We start from the raw sequence: 24,343 nt of genomic DNA on the forward strand, positions 1-24,343 counted from the left end.
CTTCATTTAAGTCAGTTAACAAGCATTTGTTAGGTACATAGATTGTGTCAGGTACTATCCCTAGATTCACAGATGGTGATTCTTGAGCTGAGTCTTAAAAGAAAGGAGGTGTGTGTGGAGGTGGGGTGCAGCTAGGTGGCTCATGGATTGAGGGCCAGGCCTAGAGCTGAGAGATCCTAGGTTTAAATTTGGCCTCAGATAATTCCTAACTATGTGACCCTGGGTAAGTCACTTAACCCCCATTGCCTAGCCCTTACTGCTCTTCTGCCTTAGAATGTCTTCTAAGGCAGAAGGTAAGGGTTTAAAAAAGAAAAGAAAAGAGTTGTCCTCTGAGGTGGAGATGAGATAGAAGTACCTTCAAGGCTCAGGAGACAGCCCACACAAAGGGATAGAGAAAGGAGATTGCAGGGCAATGTAGAAGGAATGGAGAAAAGGTCTATTTAGTGGGCTTTCTGAGTAAATCTCTCAGAGAGTTTACATTGAGGCCATTCAGTTTGATCAGTGGAGCTCTCCTCTTTTTTGATTTTTTGAAAATTTTATTTAATTAGATGATTTAGAATATTTTCCCATAGTTACAAGACTTATGTCCTTTCCCTCATCTCCCTCCACCCCCTCTCATATCTGACACACAATTCCACTGGGTTTAACATGTATCATTGATCAAGACCTATTTCCAGATTATTAATATTTGTACTAGGGTGATTTTTTAGAGTCTACTTCCATAGTCCTATCCCTATCGACCCATGTGATCAAGCAGTTGTTTTTCTTCTGTGTTTCTTTTCCCACAGTTTTTCCTCTGAATGTGGATAGTGTTCTTTCTTATAAATCCCTCCGAATTATTCTGGATCATTGCATTGTTGCTAGTAGAGAAGTCCATTACATTTGATTGTACCACAGTGTATCAGTCTCTGTGTACAATGTTCTCCTTGTTCTGCTCCTCTCACTCTGCATCCATTTCTGGAGGTTGTTCCAGTTCACATGGAATTCCTCCACTTTATTATTCCTTTGAGCACAACAGTATTCCATCACCAGCATATACCACAATTTGTTCAGCCATTCCCCAATTGGAGGGCATCTCCTCATTTTCCAATTTTTTGAATGAGACTCTCTTCTTAGGAGTCTGTCCAGTCAGTGAGCTTTATTTTCTGATCCTCTTCAGTGCTGAAGAAGGAAGCACCTCTGGTAAGAAGAGCACATAGCAGAGAAATGGAGGAAGAACAAATTTGAAGCTGGCAGTTTTCTGTTGCTACTTTATTTTTGAAACAGATAGTGAAATTGAACTGTTTCATTACTCAGTCCCTCCAATTCACTCATTTTTGAGAAGGTATGATAGGCATTTATATGCTCTACTGTCTTCAGCACAAGGAACTATCCACTGATATTTTACAACAGAACAACCAAGTAAATTTATTAAGCACTCTTTACATATAAGACATCAAGCTACAGTGAACACCAAATTTAATAAAATACAGGTTTTTCTGTTACAGAGCTTATCCTCTAGTAATGAGGTGTTAAAACACAAACACAAATAACTAACATACACAATGTCAAAAGAGTTATTAGAATGCTTTGGGATGATTGAGGTTAGTCATGGTATGCGATAGATAGAATCAAGGAAGGCTTCCTGAAGGAGTTGGGTTTCAAAGGATGGATAGGCATTTAGCAGGTGAAGAAAGGGGGGTGGTATTACATGGAAGAGCAAAGACATGGGGTTATGGGAATACTGGGTATATTGGAGGGCATTGTGGAGAGTAAGAAAGCTAGATAAAGTACGAAAGGTAGGGTGGAACCACATTGTGGAGGGTCTATACTGTTTTTTTGACTGTAAATTTAAACTACCCTATAAACTTAAACTCCACCCTATTGTCACCAAACTCTCTTGCCAATCTCATAAGTTGTCTTAGGCAGGAATAATATCTCACCCCAACTTCTGTTGACTGTTATTTTATTTGGATGTTATTTTAAAGTTGTTTGGGGGAAATGTTGAGAGGGTTTGGCTAGATTGCTGTTTCTACTCCACAACTGTGGCTCTCTCTTCTTCATTACTATTTCAATATTGATTTCTTTTTAGTAAATAATTTTGCTTTTTACTAATAAATTAATTTTCTCTCTCACACCCACTCTCTATTTCTCTCATACTCTCTGTCTCTTATTTCTCTGTCTCTATTTCTCTCATACTCTCTCTTTCTCTCTTGTATACTTTACTTGGAGAACTCCTTTCCCCAAGAGATTTGAAGACAATTCTCTGGACCCTTGAATCTAGAAATGGTTCAGTGCAACCTAGCACTAAGGGCAAGCTTATCTGAGAGCATTCTATTCTTTCCTCATGGCAGAGACCAATTTCCTGCTATTAAGAAGTAAATATTTATTCTTCCAAATTGTCCCTTCTTCAACTTTCAAAATCCTTCAAAATCCAGGAAATTGAACTTCTTGTCAAAACCCATCTGTGATATTCCTAAAGCACTAATATGAACCATGTTACTCCTTTGTTCACTTAACTTCAGTGACTTCCTCTCACCTCTTATCAAGTACAGATTTTTCTGTTTGGCTTTTGAGGCTCTTCATAACTTTGCTTCATTCTGACTTTTCAGATTCAGTATATATTACTACTTCTTTGATCTAGTCAAATTGGTCTTGCTTTTCTTAACTCACAGCATTTTATCTCATAGGATGAGTCCCTTGCCTGAAATATACTTCTCAATTCTGCTTTTTGGAATCTCCAATTTCCTGGAGATTCAACTACAGTTTCACTTCCTTTGTAAGGCTTTTCTGATCCTCTGAACTGCTAGGGCCTGTTCTCCAAAATTACCTTGGATTTATTTTGTATAAACTTTTATATGTACTTGTCTCCTGCCATAGAATATATCTTTCTTAAGGACAGAGACTGTTTCTCGTAAGTCTTTGTACCTAGCACCTCAGTTTTTGGCACATATTAGGGTCTTGATAAATGTTTTTGGATTGATTGATTTCCTCCCTTCTTGGCAGGCAGAAGGGAAATGGGAAAGATGAGAAATCTTGGAGATTGTTTTAATTGCTTCTTCTTGAGGTTTTCCTTGTAGTTGTTTTCCCATTGTTATCTTTAGAGTTTGTCTTGCTCTTCTCCCCCCCCTCCCCCGTCACTCTAGTAACTTTTTCTGATTAAGTCCTTTTTTTGTTTGCTTATTTTTCTGTCCAATTTTTAAACTTTTGACTTTATGTCTCTGTTTACCGGGGGGTGGAGAAGCACTGTCCCAAGCTTCAGGCTTTTTGGTGCTCCTTTTAACAGAGTTAGTTCTAGGGGCCTTCAAGATTTTGGTGTTTCCAAGGTGATATGATCTGGGGAGAGCTATGGTCACTGCTTTCTTGATCTGCTCTCTATTCTTTACCCAGGAAGGGCCTCTAGTCACCTGCAGCCACAAATGTTAGCATTCCTCTTAGCCTTGGAACTGGGAACAAGTATCCTACTCCCTTGTGACTTATCCCAAGCACTCTTCCCTGCTTGGAACTGTGACCCAGAACTGCAGCTTAGAATCATGTAAGGGAATGTAATTGCCCAACAGCAACAGGTCCTATAACCAGTGCCAGGTAACAAAAGGAAGAAAGAAGGAGATTTTCATGCCCAAACAGAAAGTAATCAGATTTCATAGCAGGAAGAGAAACTTCAAAATTACTGCTTGTTCCCAATAGATTAATCTTCTATGAAGGGGCCCCTTCTAATCTCTTTCATACCAGTTGTCCAAACGCCTTAATGTTTTTGGGCTGAGTGCTCTTGAGGCTATTGTTGCTTGATGTTGCTGCTTCCATCGTCCACCATTGGTGTTGCCACCACATGCTATCCAAGCTCTCCACCCTAATGTCATCGAACTCTCCTGCCAATCTCATAAGTTGTCTTAGGCAGGAATAATTTTTCACCCCGACATCTGTTGACTGTTATTTTATTTGGATGTTATTTTAAAGTTTGGGGGAAATGTTGAGAGAGTTTGGCTAGATTGCTGCTTCTACTCCACCATTTTGGCTCTCTTCTTCATTACTATTTCAATACTGATTTCTTTTTAGTAAATAATTTTAAATTTCTGAAGGTGACAAATGTCAAAGTGAATATTTACATATATAGAATAGAAAGGACTGAACATGAAATGTTTTTATGCCACTTCAAAGAGAATATATCAGACAACTTGGTAAGTTATTTTTACGTGGTTCTCGATTGTCCAGATTGGTCCAATTCAGGTTGGTCGTTGGACTTCTAATTCAGGCAGAACTGCAAATCTAGATCCAAGAGTCCTTCTTATCTTATCAGGCAGCTAGCTCTAATTATTTATGGGACTAGTATCATTTTGCTTTCTCAAAAGTGAGCCTTGTTCACTTAATCATTCACTATTAGAGAAACTTCATAGATAGTTTTAGGAGAATGAAAGATTTGGGGAAGAGTATAGATAATGTGGATTCTTTCCTTGTGCCTTGTAGGGGTCACAGAATAAATCTGAGAGTGGGGGGAGTACACTAGGAGCAGTGCATTCCAGTAGAGCTCTTGGGATCTTAGCTACACAGGATACAAGGAAATTATCAGAAGCAAGAGATTAGAACTGTTTTTGAGGAGTTTTGTATTCAAGATAATTAGAAAGTGGGTGAAAATTGAAAATTTATTCTCCCTTTCTGCACATGACCATCAGTAGAGGTAAAGGGTAACCCATTCCAAAAAGGAATCTATCCTTCTCTAGAAAAATGTTGAGGAGCAAGAGATAGGACAAATGAGTTAGCCTTTTCCTGTGTTTTAGTTCCATTCCTAACCTTCCTGGAGAGGGGATACCTAGGTAAGGGTTTTTGTTTCATTTATTAGAAATTGAACTGGACTGGCTACTATGACACTGAAGAGGCTGGGTGTGCAGCTACCTCTGGAGAGAGACCTGGGTTCTAAGAAACTACTTGCATTACTTGGTCCTTCTGGTAGGCTATGGCTTCTAGCTCCTTTTTGTGCCACCTTGCTGATTGACAATGAAACTGTTGATTGCTGACTGTGACCCTGGATAATTGATGATTTTGTCCAAAGGTGCTAGAAATGGTGAAGGTTTATAGGGCCTCTGGGGTTTTGGTTGCCATTATCTTGTTTTAGCAATGTTGCTATTCCTGGACTGTCCTCTGACTTCTCTCCTAAAAGAGTAAGATGCTTATATTTCTCATTTGTCATTCACTGTGAAAACATCCATCTTTCCTAATGAATTTGCTTTGATTTCAATTCTGTGATGCTTTGGAATAAGTCTTATGCCAGGCTACAAAATAGAGAGTGGGGGTTTCATCCCTAACCACTCCACTCCACTCTTTCCCACAGGTAACATGTAAAATCCATTCAGACACAAAGTTCTTTCTAATTTTATGTTTTGGAGATATTTGTGCCCTGCTGGAGGCTCCTTTCTCCTTATTTTTAATCTTATTTAAATGTCATTTATTTGGTTTTGCAATTAAGCCTCCCCTCTGTTTCTCTGAGGCTTCTATTTGAACTATTGCTTCCCTGTGCCTTCCTGGGGCTGGCTTGTTCCTCTCTGCACCTGGTTCACTTCATTGTGGGGGACTAATTTCTAGTCTTGGAGTGCCTTCTGAATCCATTACTTATCTTGCCTCTATCTGGCAACACTATTTGATGCTCCTCCTTCACCCTAGTTCTCTCCTATCTAAATCTGGCTTGTAAAAAAAAAATTCTATTTGGTCCCTGTTAGTGAGAGCACAGTTCTAATGATTAGCTTGAGAATAAGATTTCTTTCAAAGGCTAAGAACAGGGAGATGAGAGTAAATTTGACATGGTCATCTCTTTGTTAGAGAAATAGACTGCCCTTGGGCTGCCTCTCTTAGTTTACAAGTATCCTGCTGACTGAGCTTGTCTTGGGTGAGTTGAACAACTTCTTTGTACTGAGATTGCCCAGAGCCTTTTCTCTAATCTGGGTTCAATGTAGAGGGGCCTGTGTTAACTCTGGAGTCACATTTTTATTCACTAAGTAAAAGAGAAAGAGAATCTCAAGGTGGAGGAATGGGGCCTATGGCTCAGTGTGGAGCATGCTTACTGTATACTTTAATGTTCTAAGGATTGTATAGGTGATCACTCACTAATTCTTCCCACTTCCCTGTGGGAGAGATTTTTTGTGGGTAGAGAGCCTCATTTAGCAAGTGAAAATATGAAAGCCCAAAATACAGATTCAAAAGCCCCAAATGTGTTTGAGCTTTCCTAGGATGATATTGGTTTTCAGTGAATGGTCATCAGTAGTATTGTTCATAACAACTTTGATTATCCTGAGAGCAACTTTGCTGTCCTTAGAGCAACACTGCTTAGAATCTTTCCTCAACATATATTACTCCAGGGGAAATTCTTGAACTCTGTTGAGATGGTAATTTGTCTCCTGCCCTGTCCTACTGAGATGTTGCTGTTGTGTGTTTTTGCCATTTGGGGGTGGGGGTGGGAATCATGGAGGGAGCTGAAGATGAGGTATCTGAGTTAAGGTAAAGAGATCATTCTTGTTTTTTTTTCTCTTAAAAAAGTAAAAACAAAATCATTCCTTGTTTGGGAAACTCTGACCAAAGTAACCCTCCTCCAGGTCCTGGGAATGGACAAAAATTGGTCCTTAGCTTTGTGAAGTTTACTCATTGGTAGCATTCTGACCTCATTTATTTATAAACTATCATTTCAGCCTTCAAAAATGTTTTAAAAATATGTTTCTATAGTTCTTTATTTTTAAATTTAATATTTTTTACCCATGTTATTCATTTCCGTGAGTAATCTTATAAAACCAAAATCCCAAAACGTAAACCCTAATAAACAGTTGTAAAATTATATGCTTCCATCTGTATACTGACTCCAATAGTTCTTTCTCTGGAGGTAGAGAGCATTCTTTATCCTAAGCCTCTCAGAATTGTCCTAGATCTTTGTATTGCTGAGAGTAGCCAAGTCTATCACAGTTAATCATTCCACAATATTGTTACTGTGTTCAATGTTCTCCTGATTTTGCTTATTTTACTCTGCATTAGTCTATAAAGGTCTTTTCATTTTTTTCTGAAATCATTCTGTTCATCATTCCCTTCCTGCACAATGGGATTCCATCACCATCATATACCATGATTTGTTCAGCCATTCCCCAATTGAGCAGCATCCCTTCAGTTTTCCAATTCTTTGCCACGACAAAAAGAGTAGCTACAAATATTTTTATACAAGTAGATCCTTCTCCCCCCCCTCCTTTTGATCTCTTTGGGACACAGACCCAGTAGTGGTATTATTGGATGAAAGAATAACCATTGTTTTATTGCCTTTTGGGCCTAATTCCAAATTGCCTTCTAGAATGGTTGGATTAGTTCACAACCCCACCAGCCATGCATTAGTGTCCTAATTCTGCCACATTCTCTCCAACATTTATTATTTTCCTTTATTGTCATATTGGCCAGTCTGAGAGGTGTGAGCTGTTACCTCAGCATTGTTTAATTTGCATTTCTCTGATCAAGAGTGATTTAGAACATTTTTTCTTATGACTTGCATTCTTATAAATTTGATTTAGTTCCTTATATGTTTGAGAAATAAAACCTTTATCAGAGAAATTTGTTATAAAATTTTTAAAAAGGTTGTTTCTCTTCTAATCTTGGTTGCTTTGCTTTTGTTTGTATAAAACTTTTTAAATTTAATATAATCAAAATTATTCATTTTACATCTTATAATGTTCTCTATCTTGTTCGGTCATAAATTCTTCCCTTGTCTATACATCTGTCAGGTAAAACTATTCTCTGTTCCCTTAACTTACTTATATCAGCCTTTATGTCTAAATCATATACCCATTTTGGCCTTATCTTGGTATAGGGTCTGAGATATTGATCTATAACTAATTTTTGCCTACTCTTAAAATTCTGAAGGACTTAAAGCAAAGAATGCTGTTCATTTCTAGAGAAAGAACTATTGGAATCAGAATGTATAGTTTCTACCACTAGCTGTTCTGTCCTATGTGCAGTAAATTTTCTGTCACTGCTTACCTAATGGACTCCATCAAAAGCAAAATTACTTAAGTGGTGCTGAGTTTTTGTCATATAAGCTTTTTCTCTTGGGAAAACCCATTTTTCCTCTCTATGCTTGGTGGGTCTTTGGATAGGGTAGAGGTCAATGTTAATTTAACCCCTTGCCTTCTCTGTCCCCATTTATTTTCCCTCTTCTATTAGGCCCAGAATTATGCTATAATGAAAAAAAAAAACACTGGATTTGAAGTCAAAGAAGGCCTGGGTTCAGATTCTAGCTTTGCTATATACTATCATCTTTCTGACAGTAATAGTTAAAGGTTGGAGCTGAGTGGGAGGGACAAGAAGAAGGCTTATACAGGCTTAAGAAATGAGGAATGACCTTAACCTGTTTACTTATATATAAAAAGAAGAGGTTAGACTAGATGATCTCAAAGGTCTCTTCTTATGTGAATTAATTATTTGTGAACTAAGCTCTTAGTCTGCTGAATTCTGAGTGACTCTTCTTGGAGTATTCTTTTCTTTTGCCATTTTTATTGATTTAAAAAATTTTTATGTCACCATCATGTTCATTATCTTACTCCCTCCTTCCCCCTCTCATAGAGATCTCATAAAAAGAAAAAAGTGAGAAAAAAATCAGTTCAGCAAAAAACTAATGCATGAACCAAGATTATTTCATATGTAGTATTCTACACCTATAGTTTATCATTTTTCCAGTGAAGAGAGGGAAGTACATTCCAAGATTTGGTAATTATAATTTCACAGCATTTGCTTTTGATCTTGTTTTTTCTTCTTTCTGTTATTGTGTACATTGTTTTCTTGGTTCTACCTACTTTTAATCAATTGTGTAAGTTTTCCTGGGCCTTTTTGAATTCTTTTTTTTCATCATTTCATATACCAAAGTCATACTCTTATTATTCTACTCATGTACCTACCACATCAGAGACACTTTTCTGCAGTTGTGTATGTGCCAAACCAAGATCCAGGTAGGGAGTGCTGCATTTATATCACTAACTCTTGTCCTAGGATACCATTCTGAAGGTGTTTCTTGAAGCCTCACCCTGCTAAGGTAGCCTCTCCTGCTGTCCACATAGAAACCTTTCTTAGCTGTGTTCATAGAATCTTGAGTTGGAAAGGACCTTAAAAGCCATTTAATTCAAAACATACTATATAGGAAATTGCCAAAGTTTTGCTTTGTTTCAAATCATGATTTGCAAATTGAAATTGCTCTGAAGAAAACAAGTTTGACCCTTTAAAAAAAAAAGTTATATCATGTAAATCACCATAGCAACCATTCAGAAAAGCTGAAGCAGCAAGTTTATATACCTCCTCTTCCTAATGTCCTTCAGTTTTCTGTCAGAAACAGTTAAAGGTTGGAGCTGAGTGGGAGGGACAAGAAGGCTTATGCAGGCTTAAGAAATGAAGAATGAATTAAGGAGTGCTGAGAGTGAATAGTACAAGGTGCTAATGAGATATTTAATATCTGGCCTCCCAGAAGCAGCTGAATATAAACTGAAACAAACAGCATCTAGAAGCCTTGTGAGGGGTTTGGGGTTGTCCATAGACAAGGCATAGCTAACAAACCAATGTTTGGAGAAAGAACTGATAATAATTTACATTGTTAACAATGTACACCATATGTCCTTGAGAATGCTATTCCTTTTTAACATTTACTTTGTAGGATTGGTTTCAGTTTGCAAGTAGAAAGTGAGGTTAATTTGTGTTATCATCTCAGTAAACAGTTACATTTTTTCTTCATGAAAGTACTTGTGTTTTTATATTGCACGGTTTTCTCCGTTATCCAAGATTAAAGCAGATTTAATCATTGTGCCTTCCACTCTCAAGGATGCATCATTAATCATCTGGTGGCAGCTAAAAATGAATGATAATAATAATAGTTAATATTTATATAGCAGTATTTGGATATCAAAAGCAAATTATGCCTCTAAGTCCTCCATTAAGGGAACATTTCCCTTTCTCTTTACGCATATCATTAGCCCTCAGCCCTTCACCAGTTGGTATTTGTTCAGTCTGCCTTCCTCCCTCAGCTCCCACCAGTTTCATTTGCTTCCAGTTCTTTATGGTCTGCCACTTTCACTAGCTGCCACCTATAGAGGCAAAAAGGAAGGGGCAAATGCCTATAATCATTTTATCCTTGATAATCTTTTTGCCTCTTCCCTCCTGCTACTCCTGACATACAAATCCTTATCCTTGCCCATACTCATTATTTAGCTCTAATTTGTTCTCTTCCTGCCCCAAATCCTGTAGAGCATCTCTTGAAAAAGTCACAAAACTGAGCTCATAGTAAATTCATGGAATATAACTTCAGCCAGGCCTTTGCTGCTGCTCAACACTTCTACTCCATCATTTGCTGACTTCCTATCTCTTTTCCCCCCACAATGATGGTTTTAAGCCTTTTCTCTCTTTTTAACTCCTGAACCTTCCTTTCTTTTCCTATCTTATGCACTTACAGCAATTAACCTACTAGTCTTCTACTGAATGGCCCCACCTGGATCACTGCTTTGTCATGAAGGAAGGACTTATGTAGCTCAGTGAAACTATGAGCTATGCTTTTCAGGGTTACACAAGGTAATCCACTAAAAAAAGAAAAAGATAACCACTATAGTGTCTTTGCAAAGAAAACCTCATGGACAGTATTAAAATAGTAAAAGATACGACTCTGGAAGATGAGCCCTTTGGGTCAGAAATGTCTAACACGTTACTAGGTATGAGCAGTTGATAACTACATGTAGTTCCAGAAAGAATGAAGCAGCTAGGCCAAAGCAGAAAGGAAGCTTAGCTATAAATGTGTCTTGGTGGTGAAAGGAAAGTCTAATGGTATAAATAACTGCATAGCAACCTGGAATGTAATATCCATGAATCAAGGCAAGCTGGATATGGTCAGACAAGAGATGATAACATTGACATCTTGTGTGACAGTGAACTTAAATGGATGGGAATGGGTGAATTTAATTCAAGTGATCATGACATATACTACTGTGAGTAAAAATTCCTTAGAAGAAATAGAATACTCCTCATAGTCAATTAAAGGGTGAGAAGAATAGTACTAGAGTATAATCTTAAAATTCACAGAATGATATTTCTTCAAGTCTAAGGCAAACCATTCCCCATCACAGTAATATAAGTCTATGCTCCAACCACTGATGTAGAAGAGGCCAAAGTTGCTCAGTTCTATAAAGATCTACAACTGCTTCTAGAAATAACCTTAAAAAATATGTATCCATTCATCAGAGTATTGGAATGCGAAAGAAGGAAATCAAAAGATAATTGGAATAACAAGTTTAACCTTGGAGCAGTACAAAATAAAGCAGGGCAGAGTCAAGAAAATTCTAGTTTAGTAACCCTAAATACTCATTTTCAGTGACCTCACAAGTGACTCTATACATGCACATTACCGGATGATAAATATTTAAATCATATTGATTATATACTTTGCAGCCAAAGGTGGAGAAGATCTTTACAATCAATTAAAATCTAGAGCTGACTGTGACTTTGATAATGAGCTTCTTATTGCAAAATTCATACTTAAAGAAAACAGAGAAAACTATCAAATTGCATGGGTATGACCTAAATAAGAACTCTTATGACTATGAAGTTGAAGCAAAAACTAAGGGTTTAGAGATGTTAGAGTGCCTGAAGAACTATGGACAGAGATTCACAATGTTGTACAGAAGGCAGAAACAAACACCCCAAAGGAAAAAAAGGGCAAGAAAGCAAAATGGTTATCTCATGAGATTCTGTGAATAGCTGAGGAAAGAAGAAAAGGGAAAAATATATCCAACTGAATGTAGAATTCTGGAAAATAGCAAGGAGAGATAAGAAGTTTTCTGAAATGAGCAATGCAAAGTCATAGAAGAAAGTGATAAAATGGAAAAAAAAAACTTTCTGTTCAAGAAAATTGGAGCTATCAAGGGAACATTTTGTGCAAAAATGGACCTAAGAAAAAAAAATAGCAGGGCTTAACAGAAGTAGAGTAGATTAAGAAGAGGTGTCAGGAATATACAGAACTATATAGGAAAGATCTCAACATCACTGATAACCACAATGATGTTGTTACTGACCTAGAGCCATATATATGTTGGAGAGTGAAGTCAAGTGAGCCTTACTAAGTATGTCTACCAATAAGGCTGATGGAGATGACAGTATTCCAGCTGACCTATTTAAAATCCCCAAAGACAATGCTTGTTAAAGTGCTGCCATTAGTTTGGAAGCAAGTTTGGAAAACTCAACAGTGGCCACTAGAATGAAAAAGACCAAGTTATGTCCCAATGCCAAAGAATTTTCAAATTATAGTTACAAAAAACAGTTGAGCTCATTTTACATGCCAGCAAGGTTATGCTTAAGATTCAGTAATATTTGAACTGAGAAATACTAGAAGTGCAGGCTAGTTTTCAAAGTGGCAGATGAATTAGGGGTCAAATTACCAATATTCACTGGGTTTTGGAGAAAGCAAGGGGATTTCAGAAAAAAAAAAAACCTATTTCTGCTTCATTGACTGTACCAAAGCCTTCTTATGGATCACAACAAAATGTGACAAGTCCTCAAAGAATAGGAATATCAGATTATCTTACAGTCTCCTAAGGAACCCTTATGTAAGTTAGGAAACAAGTTAAAACCAAACATAGAATAATTGATTAGTTTAAGATTGGGAAAGGAGTACAAAAAGACTGTGTATTATCACCTTATTTATTTAACTTATATGTAGAGCACATAATGCAAAATGCTAGGCCAGATGAATCAAAAGTCAGAATTAAGGTTTTGGAGAGAAATACCAACAGTTTCATATATGCAAATGATGCCACTTTAATGGCAGAAAGTAAAGAAAAATTAAGAAGCTTTTTGATGAGGGTGAAAGAGGAAAGTTTAAAAACAGACTAGAAAGGGCAGCTGGGTAGCTCAGTGGATTGAGAGCCAGGCCTAGAGATGGGAGGTCCTGGGTTCAAATATGACCTCAGACTCTTCCTAGCTGTGTGACCCTGGGCAAGTTACTTAACCCCCATTGTCTAGCCCTTACTGCTCTTCTGTCTTGGAACCAATACACAGTATAGTTCCAAGACAGAAGGGAAGGATAAAAAAACAAACAAAAAACTGACTTGAAGTTAAACAAGAGAACAACTAAGGTCATGGCAACTGGCCTCATCACTCCTGGCAAATAGAGGCAGAAGAAATAGAAACAGAGTCAGATTTTATATTCCTGGGCTCAAACATCATTGTAGACAGTGATTGAAGCCATGAAATTAGATGATGTTTGCTCCTTGGAAAAAAAGTTTTGGCAAATCTGGATAGCATACTAAAAAGCAGAGACATCATCTTGCCAACAAAAGTCTGTATAGTCAAAGCTGTGCTTGTTTTTTTTTTTCAGTACTAACATATGACTCTGAGAGTTGGATTGTAAAGAAAGTTGAGCACCCTAGAATTGATGCTTTTGAATTCTGATATTGGAAAAGACTTTTGAACATCCCTTGGACAGCAAGGAAATTAAATTAGTCAATACTGTAAAATTTTATTGCAGACTACTTATTGGAAGGGTTAATACTGAAACTGAAGTTTAAATACTTTGGCCACATAATGAGAAGACAAGACTCTTCTGGAAAGATTCTGATATTGGAAAATAATGAAGGCAAAAAGAAAAGGGAATGACAGAAGATGAGATAGACAGATAGTGTCATGGAAGCAATGAAAGTAAGTTTGGACAGACTTTGGAAGATAGTGGAGGATAAAAGAGCCTGCCGTGTTATGGTCCATTGGTTCATGAAGAGTCAGAGACAACTAAATGAACAACTATTGAATTGAGAAGATTGACTCCATCTGCTGTTGAATTCCCCATCTCCTGTTCTTCATTTTTCCTAACTTTGTCCTCTTTCTTATTTTTTTCTTTTTAAAATTTTTATTTAATTAGATGATTTAGAATATTTTCCCATGGTTACAAGAATCATGTTCTTTCTCTCCCCTACCCTCAACCCCCTCCCATAGCTGGCACACAATTCTACTGTGTTTAACGTGTGTCATTGATCAAGACCTATTTCCATATTATTAATATTTGCACTAAAAAATTAATTTTCTGGAGTCACCAAAGTACTACACCTACACTTATAGTACAGCAGGATTTAAAATTCTTTATGTCTTTACATTCATATGGGGGTGGTGATGATGATGATATCTGCTGTTATATGAAATCAAAGTAATTCATAGGTTTCATCTCACACCCAGCAAATTGACAAAGTTTTGATTTCATCAAAAGATGAAAATAATGTTGGATTGTGAGAAGAAGGGCAAACTAATACAGTTTTCGTAAAGTTGAGAATTGGTTCATTCATCTATTCTGGAATGCAAATGCCTCCCCACCCCCCAAAAAAGACTCACATATTTATACCTTTTGACCCAGAGATCTGCACAAAAGAGCAAGTCAAAGAAAGAAAAAAAATCCATATAAACTAAAATTTTAATTATAGCATTTTTGTGTTAGCAAAGAGCTGGAAACAAAGTTGATACCTATAGTTTAGGAAATGGCCAAATGTGGTAAGACTTGAATATGATGGAATATTAAATTGATACAGAATAAAATCAGCAAAACGAGGAAAACAAATAATAAAATGCCAACAGTGTAAATGGAAACAACGGTAAAAGAAAACTGAAATCTCTGTAATTATAATGATCAGATTTAGATACAAAGAAGAGTTGATGGAATGCTGTGTATATGGTCAAGTACAGTCAATGTGGTGGTTGGTTTATTTATTGAATTTATTATAACTTCTTATTACATTATTTCTATAAACTACATTTTTTCCTCCTATTAAATCTTTGCTACAAGAGAAGACTTGCTGGAGTAAGAATAGGGAGGAAAGATATTGGAAAATGAATGTGATTTTTAAAAGTATTAAAATATATTTTTTTAAATGGAAGTGGGTCCTGCCACTTTAAGAGATTTTGTGTCTTTTAATATTGTTATATATTTTAAAAAAAGATATCTGCTGTCGACTATCAGGAAAGTGTGTTGTACCTTTTTTAATCCTTTTGCTGAGGATTTCCTTTGTGAATATGTAGATTATTTTCACAAAAAATTTATAAAAATGTGAATGTATTCTCACGAGTTGGTAGTTACAAGTATTTTCTGTCACTGCTTTTAAAAATAAGGTTTGAGGTCCCCCTCCCCCCTGCCTTCAGTATCCTACTCTCCATGTACCTTGAGAATTAATCTTGTAGCACACTTAAATATTATATAACTTCTAGCACAGACTTTCTCTTTATATACTTGCTGTAGTCCAGCTGCTTTTCTCTCTCTTTTTTTTAATGGCCATTTTGTTTATAAGCACATTTAAAGGACTGTGGTGTTAAAGTCCAAGTGTGGTATCTCTACTTTACTTGGGGAAAGTGTTATAAAAACAATTTCGTATATTTAAAATCTCTCCCCAGACTTCTTTTAAACTGATATGGCCCACTACTGCTTCTTCCTGTTTTATGAGGTAATATTGCCTATAATCTTTTAGCCTCTTTCTCTAAGTCTGTCATATCTCCCCACTTGGCAAGTAAGTTCAGTTTTTGCTCACTAAATTGTTTCTTAGGCTTTTCTGTTATTCCTATTATGACAATTGATTTGCACTGATTAAAGTTTTGTATGAAATGATCATTATAATTAGTGTATATATTCTTCCTTACATCGGTTTTTCATTTTTAATCATCAGTAATTGTTTTAATAGGTCAAGGTGGAATTTCTTTCATTCCAAATCAAATCTTTTTTTCCTCCCTCATTTTTATTATTCTAGCTTCATATTAATTTTGATCTTTGACAGTTTGGTCTGATTTCACAGTCAGCTAAGCCAAAAATGACTCCCACATCAGTAATGAGCCATTCCCTGTCAATTAAGATCTTTCCTTTTTTGTGATATTTTTAATTGTTCACCATGTCCATCACCTTCTGAACAAATATCTTTTATTTATTTATTTTTAGGAATTTATTTATGTATTTAGAATATTTTTCCATGGTAACATGATTCATGATTTTTCCCATCCCTCTTTCCTCCCCCCTCCCAGAGCTGACAAGCAATTCCACTGGGTTATACATGTATCATTTGAACAAATATATTTTTCTTTTTTTTTTTAAACCCTTACTGTCCGTCTTGGAATCAATACTGTGTATTGGTTCCAAGGCAGAAGAGTGGCAAGGGCTCAGCAATGAGGGTTAAGTGACTTGCCCAGGGTCACACAGCTGGGAAATGTCTGAGGTCAGATTTGAACCAAGGACCTCCCATCTCTAGGCCTGGCTTTTAATCCACTGAGCTACCCAGCTGCCCCCTGAACAAATATCTTTTAAGAAGTATTCATGAGGTTTTTATTTAGTTCATAGTCTTTGGTTTTTATACTTTTTTATTCCTGATCCATGTTTTCCAGTTTGTTTTTCACCATCTTCACCTGTTTTCAGTTGTATTGAAATCACCAAGTATAAAAATATCTGGTGATTTAATCTGGAGGGTCTTTTAGAATTAAAAAAATAATAATTTCACCATCTCTTCATCCTTTGTAATAGCTCTATGTGCCATCATTTTCATAATGGCCTTTTTGCAAATACTTTATCCTAAGTGAAGTGATTGAATGTTTCTTGTTGCCTTTTGACTTCTGCTCTAACCAACCTAGAATCGTCCTTCCATTAGGCTGAAACTTCTTTCTCTCTTCTGGTTTCATTCATATACAGTAAGGATTTGAAGATTGATATGATTCAGTTTCTGAATTCATATTCTCATATTGTATCTCATGCTTAGAATTACAGTAGTGAAGTAAAATTTATTGAAGATTTAAAATAGAATTTTTCTTTTTTATTCATCCATATATATATTTTAAGTATTCATTTAAAAGTTTTGAATTCTAAATTCTTTTCCTTCCTGCATCTACTCCCACACCCATTGAGAAGAAAAGTAATATAATATCAATTATACATGTGAAATTATGCAAAATATATTTCTTTATTAGCCATGTTGCAAAACCAAGAAAAATAAAGTTTAAAAAATTATCTGTTTGCTCTCAGAGTTCATTGGTTCTCTTTCTGAAGGTAAATAGCATTTTTCGTCATGAAATTTCTAGAATTTTCTTGGATTACTTGATAAGAGTAGCTAAATCTTTCAGAGGTATAATTTTACATTGTTACAATATTGTTTTTTACTGTGTATAATGATATGGTTCTGCTTACTTAATTTTATATAATTTCATATGTTTTTTCCTGAAATTCTTTCCCTTATCATTTCTTATAGCATTATAGTATTCCATCACAATCATATTCCACAATTCATTCAGCCATTCCTCAGTTGATGGACATCCCCATAATTTCCAAATCTTTGTCCCCACAGAAAGAACTGCTATGAATATTTTTGTTCAGAGGTATCCTTTTCCTTTTTCTCTTCTCTTTGGGATATAAGCCTAATAGTGATATTGTTGGGCCAAAGGGTATTATATACAGCTTAATAATCCTTTGGACATAGTTCCAAATAGTTTTCTATAATAGATGAAACAGCAATTCTACCAACAGTACATTAGTGTCCCTGTTTTTCCCCATCCCCTCCAATAGTTGTCATTTTCTTTTTCTGTCATGTTAACTAATCTTATGGGTGTGAGGTAGTGCCTCAGAGTTATTTTAATTTGTGTTTCTCTAATCTGTAGTCATTTAGAACATCTTTTTCTTATGACTGGATAGCTTTGATTTCTTCTTCTAAAATTACTTGTTCATATCTTTTGTCTATTTATTAATTTTGGAATGGTACTTATTTTTATGAATTTGGCTCTCAGATCCCTTTTATTTGAGAAATGAGACTTTATCAGAGAAACTTGATGTAAAGTCCTGTCCCCTCGACCCCTATTTCTTGCTTCCCTTTTAATTTGGCTATATTGGTGCAACCCTATTTTCTAAACTTCTATTATTCTACTTTATGTACTCAAAGACCCAACCAAACTGAATTTCATTTCTGTGCACCACACATGGTAATTGTTCCTGCATCTCTATGTCTTTGCTTATGTTATTCCTTATATTTGAAATACCCTCTTCCCCTCTTTACCTGTCAGATTCTGACCAAAGCTTTTAAACTCAGCCCAAATGTCACTTTGTTTGGAGGCAATCAGTGTATCTGGAACTTGTCTTCCCACAGCAATTCTGACAATTGTTATTTTTATTATTTTTATCTTTTTTTCCCAGTATATGATGGTGTGAGGTAGAATCTCATAGTTGTTTTGATTTACATTTCTCTTATAGTTAATGATTTGGAACATTTTTTCATATGGTTGTTGATTATCTACCCGTCATATTTTGAGAACTTCATATCAGCTGTTAAATGCTTCACTTTCTTATATATCTATGCCATTTCTCTGTATATATTGGATATAAGATATTTATTAGAGAACTATTTTCATTCAAATTCCAATTGCATTGATTTTGTTCAAAAGCTTTACAATTTTATATAATCAAAATTATCTCTTTTATCACCTGTTTTTCTGTCTGTCTGTTCAATAACTACTTATTTGAGAAAGGTATCTTCCCCCTGATTTTCTAATTTTTTTATGTTATAGCCTATTAGTCCTAAGTTTTCTATCTATATGGAACTTATGGTGTGACATATTACATGAGAAATTGATCTAAACCAAATTTCAGGTAGACTACTTTTCAGCTTTCCCAGCAGTTTTGGTCCACTAATAAGTCTCTTTACTCATTAGAATCCTTGGGTTTATCAAACTCTATAATGCTATGTTGGATTGTTCCTGAATCATAGGAAACCTAATTCATTCTACTGATCAACCAGAATGTAATAGTTTTAATGGGTCCTGCTTTGTAGTATAGTTTGAAATCTGGTACTGCTAGATTTCTATCATATTTCCTATACAGTCTTTGTCTAGACTATCACTTTCCTTGTATCATACTCTTTTGCTTTTATGTCTTATCCTTTTGTCAATAGACTGCATGTTCTTTGAGAGTAGGAACTGTATACTTTTTCACCTTTGCATCTCCAGGTATTTGAATATAATAATAATTTGAACATAATATTTGAATACAGTAGGCAGTTAAATGTATATTGAATTGAATAGTGATGTTCCAGGTAGCTGAGCTGCAGCAGTTTGGGTTTTGGAGTCATTGAAAGAGGATAGGGTGAGATAACTGGGGCATGAAGGGGGCAGATGTGTGCTGCCTCATCTAGGAGGCCAGCAATGTCTGTGCAGGGACCTGTACAAGTATCTAAGGTTGGATTTGAACTCAGGTCCTCATGGCCTTCCAGGCCTAGTGCTTTATTGCATGACCTAGCTGCCTCAAGACAATATTGGGACAATATTGGCTTAGGTTCTGCCTGAATGGCCTTATGACTCCAGTAAGCACATTGCCCATGTTGCTGCTTCTCCAGCCTTTCAGAAATGTACTACTTTTTTTTTTTTGAAAGCTGTTTGGTTTCCTTGGTGTTTGTGGCAGCCCAGAACTGTGCTACTTTGCAGCCTGTGCCAGCATTGCTCCTTCTCTTTTCTTTCCTATTCACCACTTTGTCATCATAGACTCTGAAATCCCAGAGAACATGACTAGCTTTGCTCCAACTCAGCAGCAATAAATCATTCCCTTTGCCTTTTGCCTTTCTCCACCCTTCTTTCATTTTCTTCAGGTTTCCCAGGCCTTAAATACAGATTACTAATGCTGAGCCTGCACCTCTGCACTGCATGTGCATAGGATGAAGAGCCCCTATTGAATGGTTGTGTGGGAAAGCTCCTCTGTATTCATCTGTTACATTCTGTGGCATTCCTATATACATTGCCCGCCCCCTCTCTTCTATCTCCCCTTGTGAGTTCCCCGAGTCCATGTACCAGGTGGCTTATTAGTCATTGGCAAGGTTTATGATGAGTTGAGGGACAGAACTGAAGCTCCTTAAACCTAGTTAGAAGGTACTTTAAAGAAGAAGGTTTAGAGCTGAATTTTTATTTTTTCATCTACTCTCTCCCTTTCTCCTGTTCCATCTCTTCCCTTGCACCTGGCAGCAGTGTCATAGTGATCCTAGGCATTTTTCCATGGTGGATTTTCTGCTAGCCTCTTCACAATTATTTCAAATATAATGAGCCAGCAGCAAAAAGAATACTTTCTGGTCACAGGGGCTCAGAGGGCATCTGGAGTTTGAGACTCTATGTTGGATGGATTCAGTAGAGGGTCCAGTTACCTCTTTCAACTTTATTAGCCTTCTGTTCCTATGAGAGGATGACATAAGTGACAAACAGTTTGAGCAGAGTCATTCTGCTTTCATCTCTTCTCTTCCCATTCTCTAACTACATCTGGGCTTAGTCAAAATGGTAGAGACCAGACATCCAGGAGGCTTATACCTATTCATTACAATGTCCCCCTGCTCTTCCATACTAAAACGTACATTCCATTTTCCCAATGCTTTCCAGTCAAGGGTAGGGTAAATGTGTCATCTCTCCTAGTGAGTGGCACTGCACCTAAAGTTTTATAGGAAAGAGAAAGTGAGCCTGTTGTTTCCTTCCTTTTCTTTCTCACTATTCCTGGGAAGGTAACAGGCTTATTTTCTCGTAGCATTAGAAGACAAAAGAATGAGGCTTCTGGTTGCCTGCATCTGCCAAATCCCTCCCCTGCAGCTTGCCTTCAAATGGGGGCAGGGTTCAGGGGAACTGTTCCAGATGGGGATGGAGCAGGTTTCTTTTCAGAGACAGATGTCCTGGGTCATAGAGGACAAGACAGCTATTGAGGACCTCTTTTATCCTTAAGATTTATTTGCCAAAATGCCTTTAAAACTGCCTTTAGAGCCTGTGCCTTTAGAGCCTGGGGATGAAGCATTCAATTTCTTTACTGAAATTGCTTGTTTTATTTAGCAATCCCTTCATTTGCTTGGTAGAGAGCAGACCTTTTTGGTAAACATGAGTATGGTCAGGAGAGACATCAGGATAATATTTGAAGTGTCATCTAGATAAAATTCATCCTTCACTGGCCCATTCCTCCTTTTCAGAGTACAGCAGTCCAGCTGCTGATTGTCCTGTTCCTTGAACAGCTGGTGGACAGTAAAATCTATATAACTTGTAATGTCAAATAGTGAAGTTGCAAACAGAGAACATGGTTGAATCTTGGAGTAGGTTAAGATTCTGGCAGGCAGAAAAAAATAATCCTCATTTTGACTTGTAAATTGAGCAAATTTGATGGGGAAATCACCAAGTGGGAGTAAATTTGGAACACCAAGATGTCAGTTTTGTAGTCAATTTTCTAAGCCTAATTGCTGTTTAAGAAGCAGCAAAAAGAAGTAGATTTTTAAAAAGAATCTTCTATGGTAACTCAGCCAACATATGCTAGGGAGGGTCAATGCTTTCTGTGAAGTGTCTTATTTGCTGCCTTCCTTAGAGTCCTTGGCAGCAAGAACAATCACTCAGGCTCAGCTCATTCCCCCGATCTGGAAATTTGCAGCTAGCCTGCTTTCAATGAACTTCATTGACTGTATATAAGTAGCTTGTTTTCACAAGGGCAAAAGGAGCCTGGAGAGCATTTATGCTTATAAATTTATTACAGATCAACTCAATAGTTGAAACTTGTTTTTATTCCTTTAGCTTTGATCAACTTGCTGAAGTTCCTTATGTCCAATGAAACTGTGCTCTTGGCAAAACATAATATTTTCACATTGGCTCTTATGGTGAGTAATGAGAAAGCCTATCTCTTCTTTTTATATCTTCTCTCCTTTCAGTTTTCTTCCCTATAACCAGAGAGGACCTGATTTGGGACAGAAATCTGGGGACTAAACCACCAGGGTATCATGACTTTTTAACTTTCCCTTTAAATGGTCTTGTCCCTGAGACCCTTATTCCTTTCCTTCTACCCTTTCCATCCCTCTTCCCTAACTCCTTAAAATCCAGAACTTTAGTTTTTCCTCATGAATATTGTCTTATAGGAAAAAATGTTGTGCAGGTCCCATTATACTTAACAAATATGATCTAGCCTAACTAGGGAGAGATTTTGTGCTACAGCTATCAGTAACAAAGTGTTTATCCAGCAGACTGACTGACAAAGATAGTACTGTGATATCTACTTGTATTTGTGACCAAGGGGCATATTTATGGTACTCTTTCTCTATGACTGAATTGAGGGGAAGCTCTCAACACTATTCCATCTGATGAATCTCACAGGCTAGTGTCCTTCCAAGTGTTCATGGCCTGATACCTGTGGGTAGAGCTGTTGATTCTCTTTGATCTTTACATATATAATATGTATGTGTATAGATATATTTTTGTGTGTTTGTGTGTGCAACACACACACATTTATTTTTTAATATGTCTTTAAAACATTTTTAACGTCAAAATTCTTTTCCTCCCCTCCCAACCCTGCGACCACTGAGAAGGCAAGGAACAGGATATTATTTGTACACGTGAAATCATGCAAGCTATATTTCCATATTATCCATGTTGCCAAAGGAAAAAATAGGCAAGATAAACAAAGTGAAAAAATTATGCTTCAGTTTGCACTCCAAATTCATCAGTTCCCTCTCTGGAGGTAGAGAGGCATTTTTCTACGAATCCCCTCGAATTCACTTGGATCATTGTATGGATCAGAGAAGCTAGGTTTTTCACATCTGATTTCATTGAAATATTACTGTTACTGTATACAATGATTTCTGAGTTCTGCTCACTTCAAATTAATTCATATAGGTCTTTCCCAGTGATTCTGAAACCATCCCCCTCATTTTTTATGGCACAATTATATGCCACAGCTTGTTCAGCCCATCGCCATTTGATGAAACCTCCCCTCAATTTCCAATTCTTTGTCACCACAAAAAGAGCTGTTGTGACATTTTTGTACATATGTTTCAATTTCATTTTTATTTCTTTGGGATATAGATCTAATAGTGGTATTGCTGGGTCAAAGAGCATGTAGAGTTAAGTAGCCCTTTGGTCATAGAACCATATTGTTCTCCAGAATGGTTGGTGTTGACTCTCTTCCAGGTTGTGAACTTATTTAATATGTTTATCACTTATGGAGACACATTCCTGCCCACCCCCAGTAGCTATGATGAGTTGTACTACGAGATTATCCGGATGCACCAGAGCTTCGACAATCTCTATTCGATGGGTAAGCTGCCTTCCTTCTCTTTTTTCAACTCTGTTTCATTTAATACCCTCATCTTCATCAGCATCTGCCCTGTCATGTACGAGAGACTGAATATTATGGAAACCGCTCCTTTTGTCTGTATCTTAACCTGAAAGCAACAAAGTTCTTTCCCTTGTTCCCTGTGGTAGGCAGTGAAGGCTTTATAATGATCTTTTCAGCTTTCAGTTACTCTTGTTTCATGTCACTGGAGCTTCCCTAAGGTCCCCATGTCTTTCTTTTTGAGAAGGTGAAAGAAACTAGAGAGGACCATGAATTTGGAGACCTGATTTAGTAAACACTTAGAGACAGCTTTGTGCTCTGGAAGGAGTGAGAGTGGAAGTGAGAACTCTTGAATTCTAGCTCTAACTCTGCCAATAGTTTAGTTTGCTTTGTGACCCTAGGCAAGTCATTCCACCACTTCAGTTTCCCCCCCTGTAACATGATAGATTTGGATTAGATGATCTTTAAGATCTTGTCCAGCTTTGACATTCCACAATTCTTTGGAGACAAAGTGAGAGGCAGAAATTAATGGTGGGGAACAGAGGTAATTTCATTTCCAAAATGATTATATGACTGAGAGCATTGTATAGTCTTAGTAATTATAATAGAGTATTGAGTTCCAGAGAGCATTGTGTGGTCTAAGTAATTATTTGAATTAATTCACAAAGGCAAAGGAGACTAGAGAACATTTTTATTTACAAATTTATTATAAATCAATTCAGTAGTAAATTTACCTTGAAACCAAAAGGACTGAAAGTTTTTTCTGAATGAAGGTCATATTTCCAGTGGGAGTTAGACTGTGGTTTGGATGAAGAACCTGGTGCTCAAGTTAATACTAATTTGTATTTAATAGAGCCTGTGTCTCAGGCCTTTCAAAGAAGGAAGGAGCCAAGGCTCAGAGCCTGACATGGATAGCCCCTCCATATAAAAAACCTACCTTCTGTCTAGGATTCTTGTATGTGGGAAAAACATAGAAGGAAACTGGAGCAGGTCCCAGGAGAATGAGGAGGAAAGACTAATAGAAGGATTGACTTGTGAGAAAAGCTTTTAAAGGAGTTATGTGAGGCTGGCAAAACAGTGTTTAAAGAGTAGAGACAGAGAATGAAAACTTATGTTCATGTTGGAATGTAAGCTTCTAGAGCTTTGTTTACCCATTATATTTATAGTCTCAGTACTTCGTATAGTATCTGGCACATAGTAGGAACTTCATAGATACTTGTTGTTTGATGTGCAATATTCTAAGGACATAAGGCAGATGGCAGTAAGAAACTCGAGATG

At 36.8% G+C, this 24,343-nt stretch overlaps 1 protein-coding gene across 4 annotated transcripts in view; it reads left to right on the forward strand.

The window, feature by feature from the left end:
* ARMH3 (armadillo like helical domain containing 3) overlaps positions 1 to 24,343 on the forward strand; it is a 232,757-nt gene that overhangs the window by 90,638 nt on the left and 117,776 nt on the right. For all 4 annotated transcript variants that reach the window (XM_007479128.3, XM_007479127.3, XM_001379099.4 and 1 more), the window contains 2 exons: positions 21,535 to 21,617; positions 22,921 to 23,047. In XM_007479128.3, the coding sequence (XP_007479190.1) occupies positions 21,535 to 21,617; positions 22,921 to 23,047 (210 nt within the window). The remainder of the gene's footprint in view (positions 1 to 21,534; positions 21,618 to 22,920; positions 23,048 to 24,343) is intronic.

The sequence above is a fragment of the Monodelphis domestica genome, chromosome 1, assembly GCF_027887165.1.
Source record: "Monodelphis domestica isolate mMonDom1 chromosome 1, mMonDom1.pri, whole genome shotgun sequence".
Classification (NCBI taxonomy): domain Eukaryota; kingdom Metazoa; phylum Chordata; class Mammalia; order Didelphimorphia; family Didelphidae; genus Monodelphis; species Monodelphis domestica.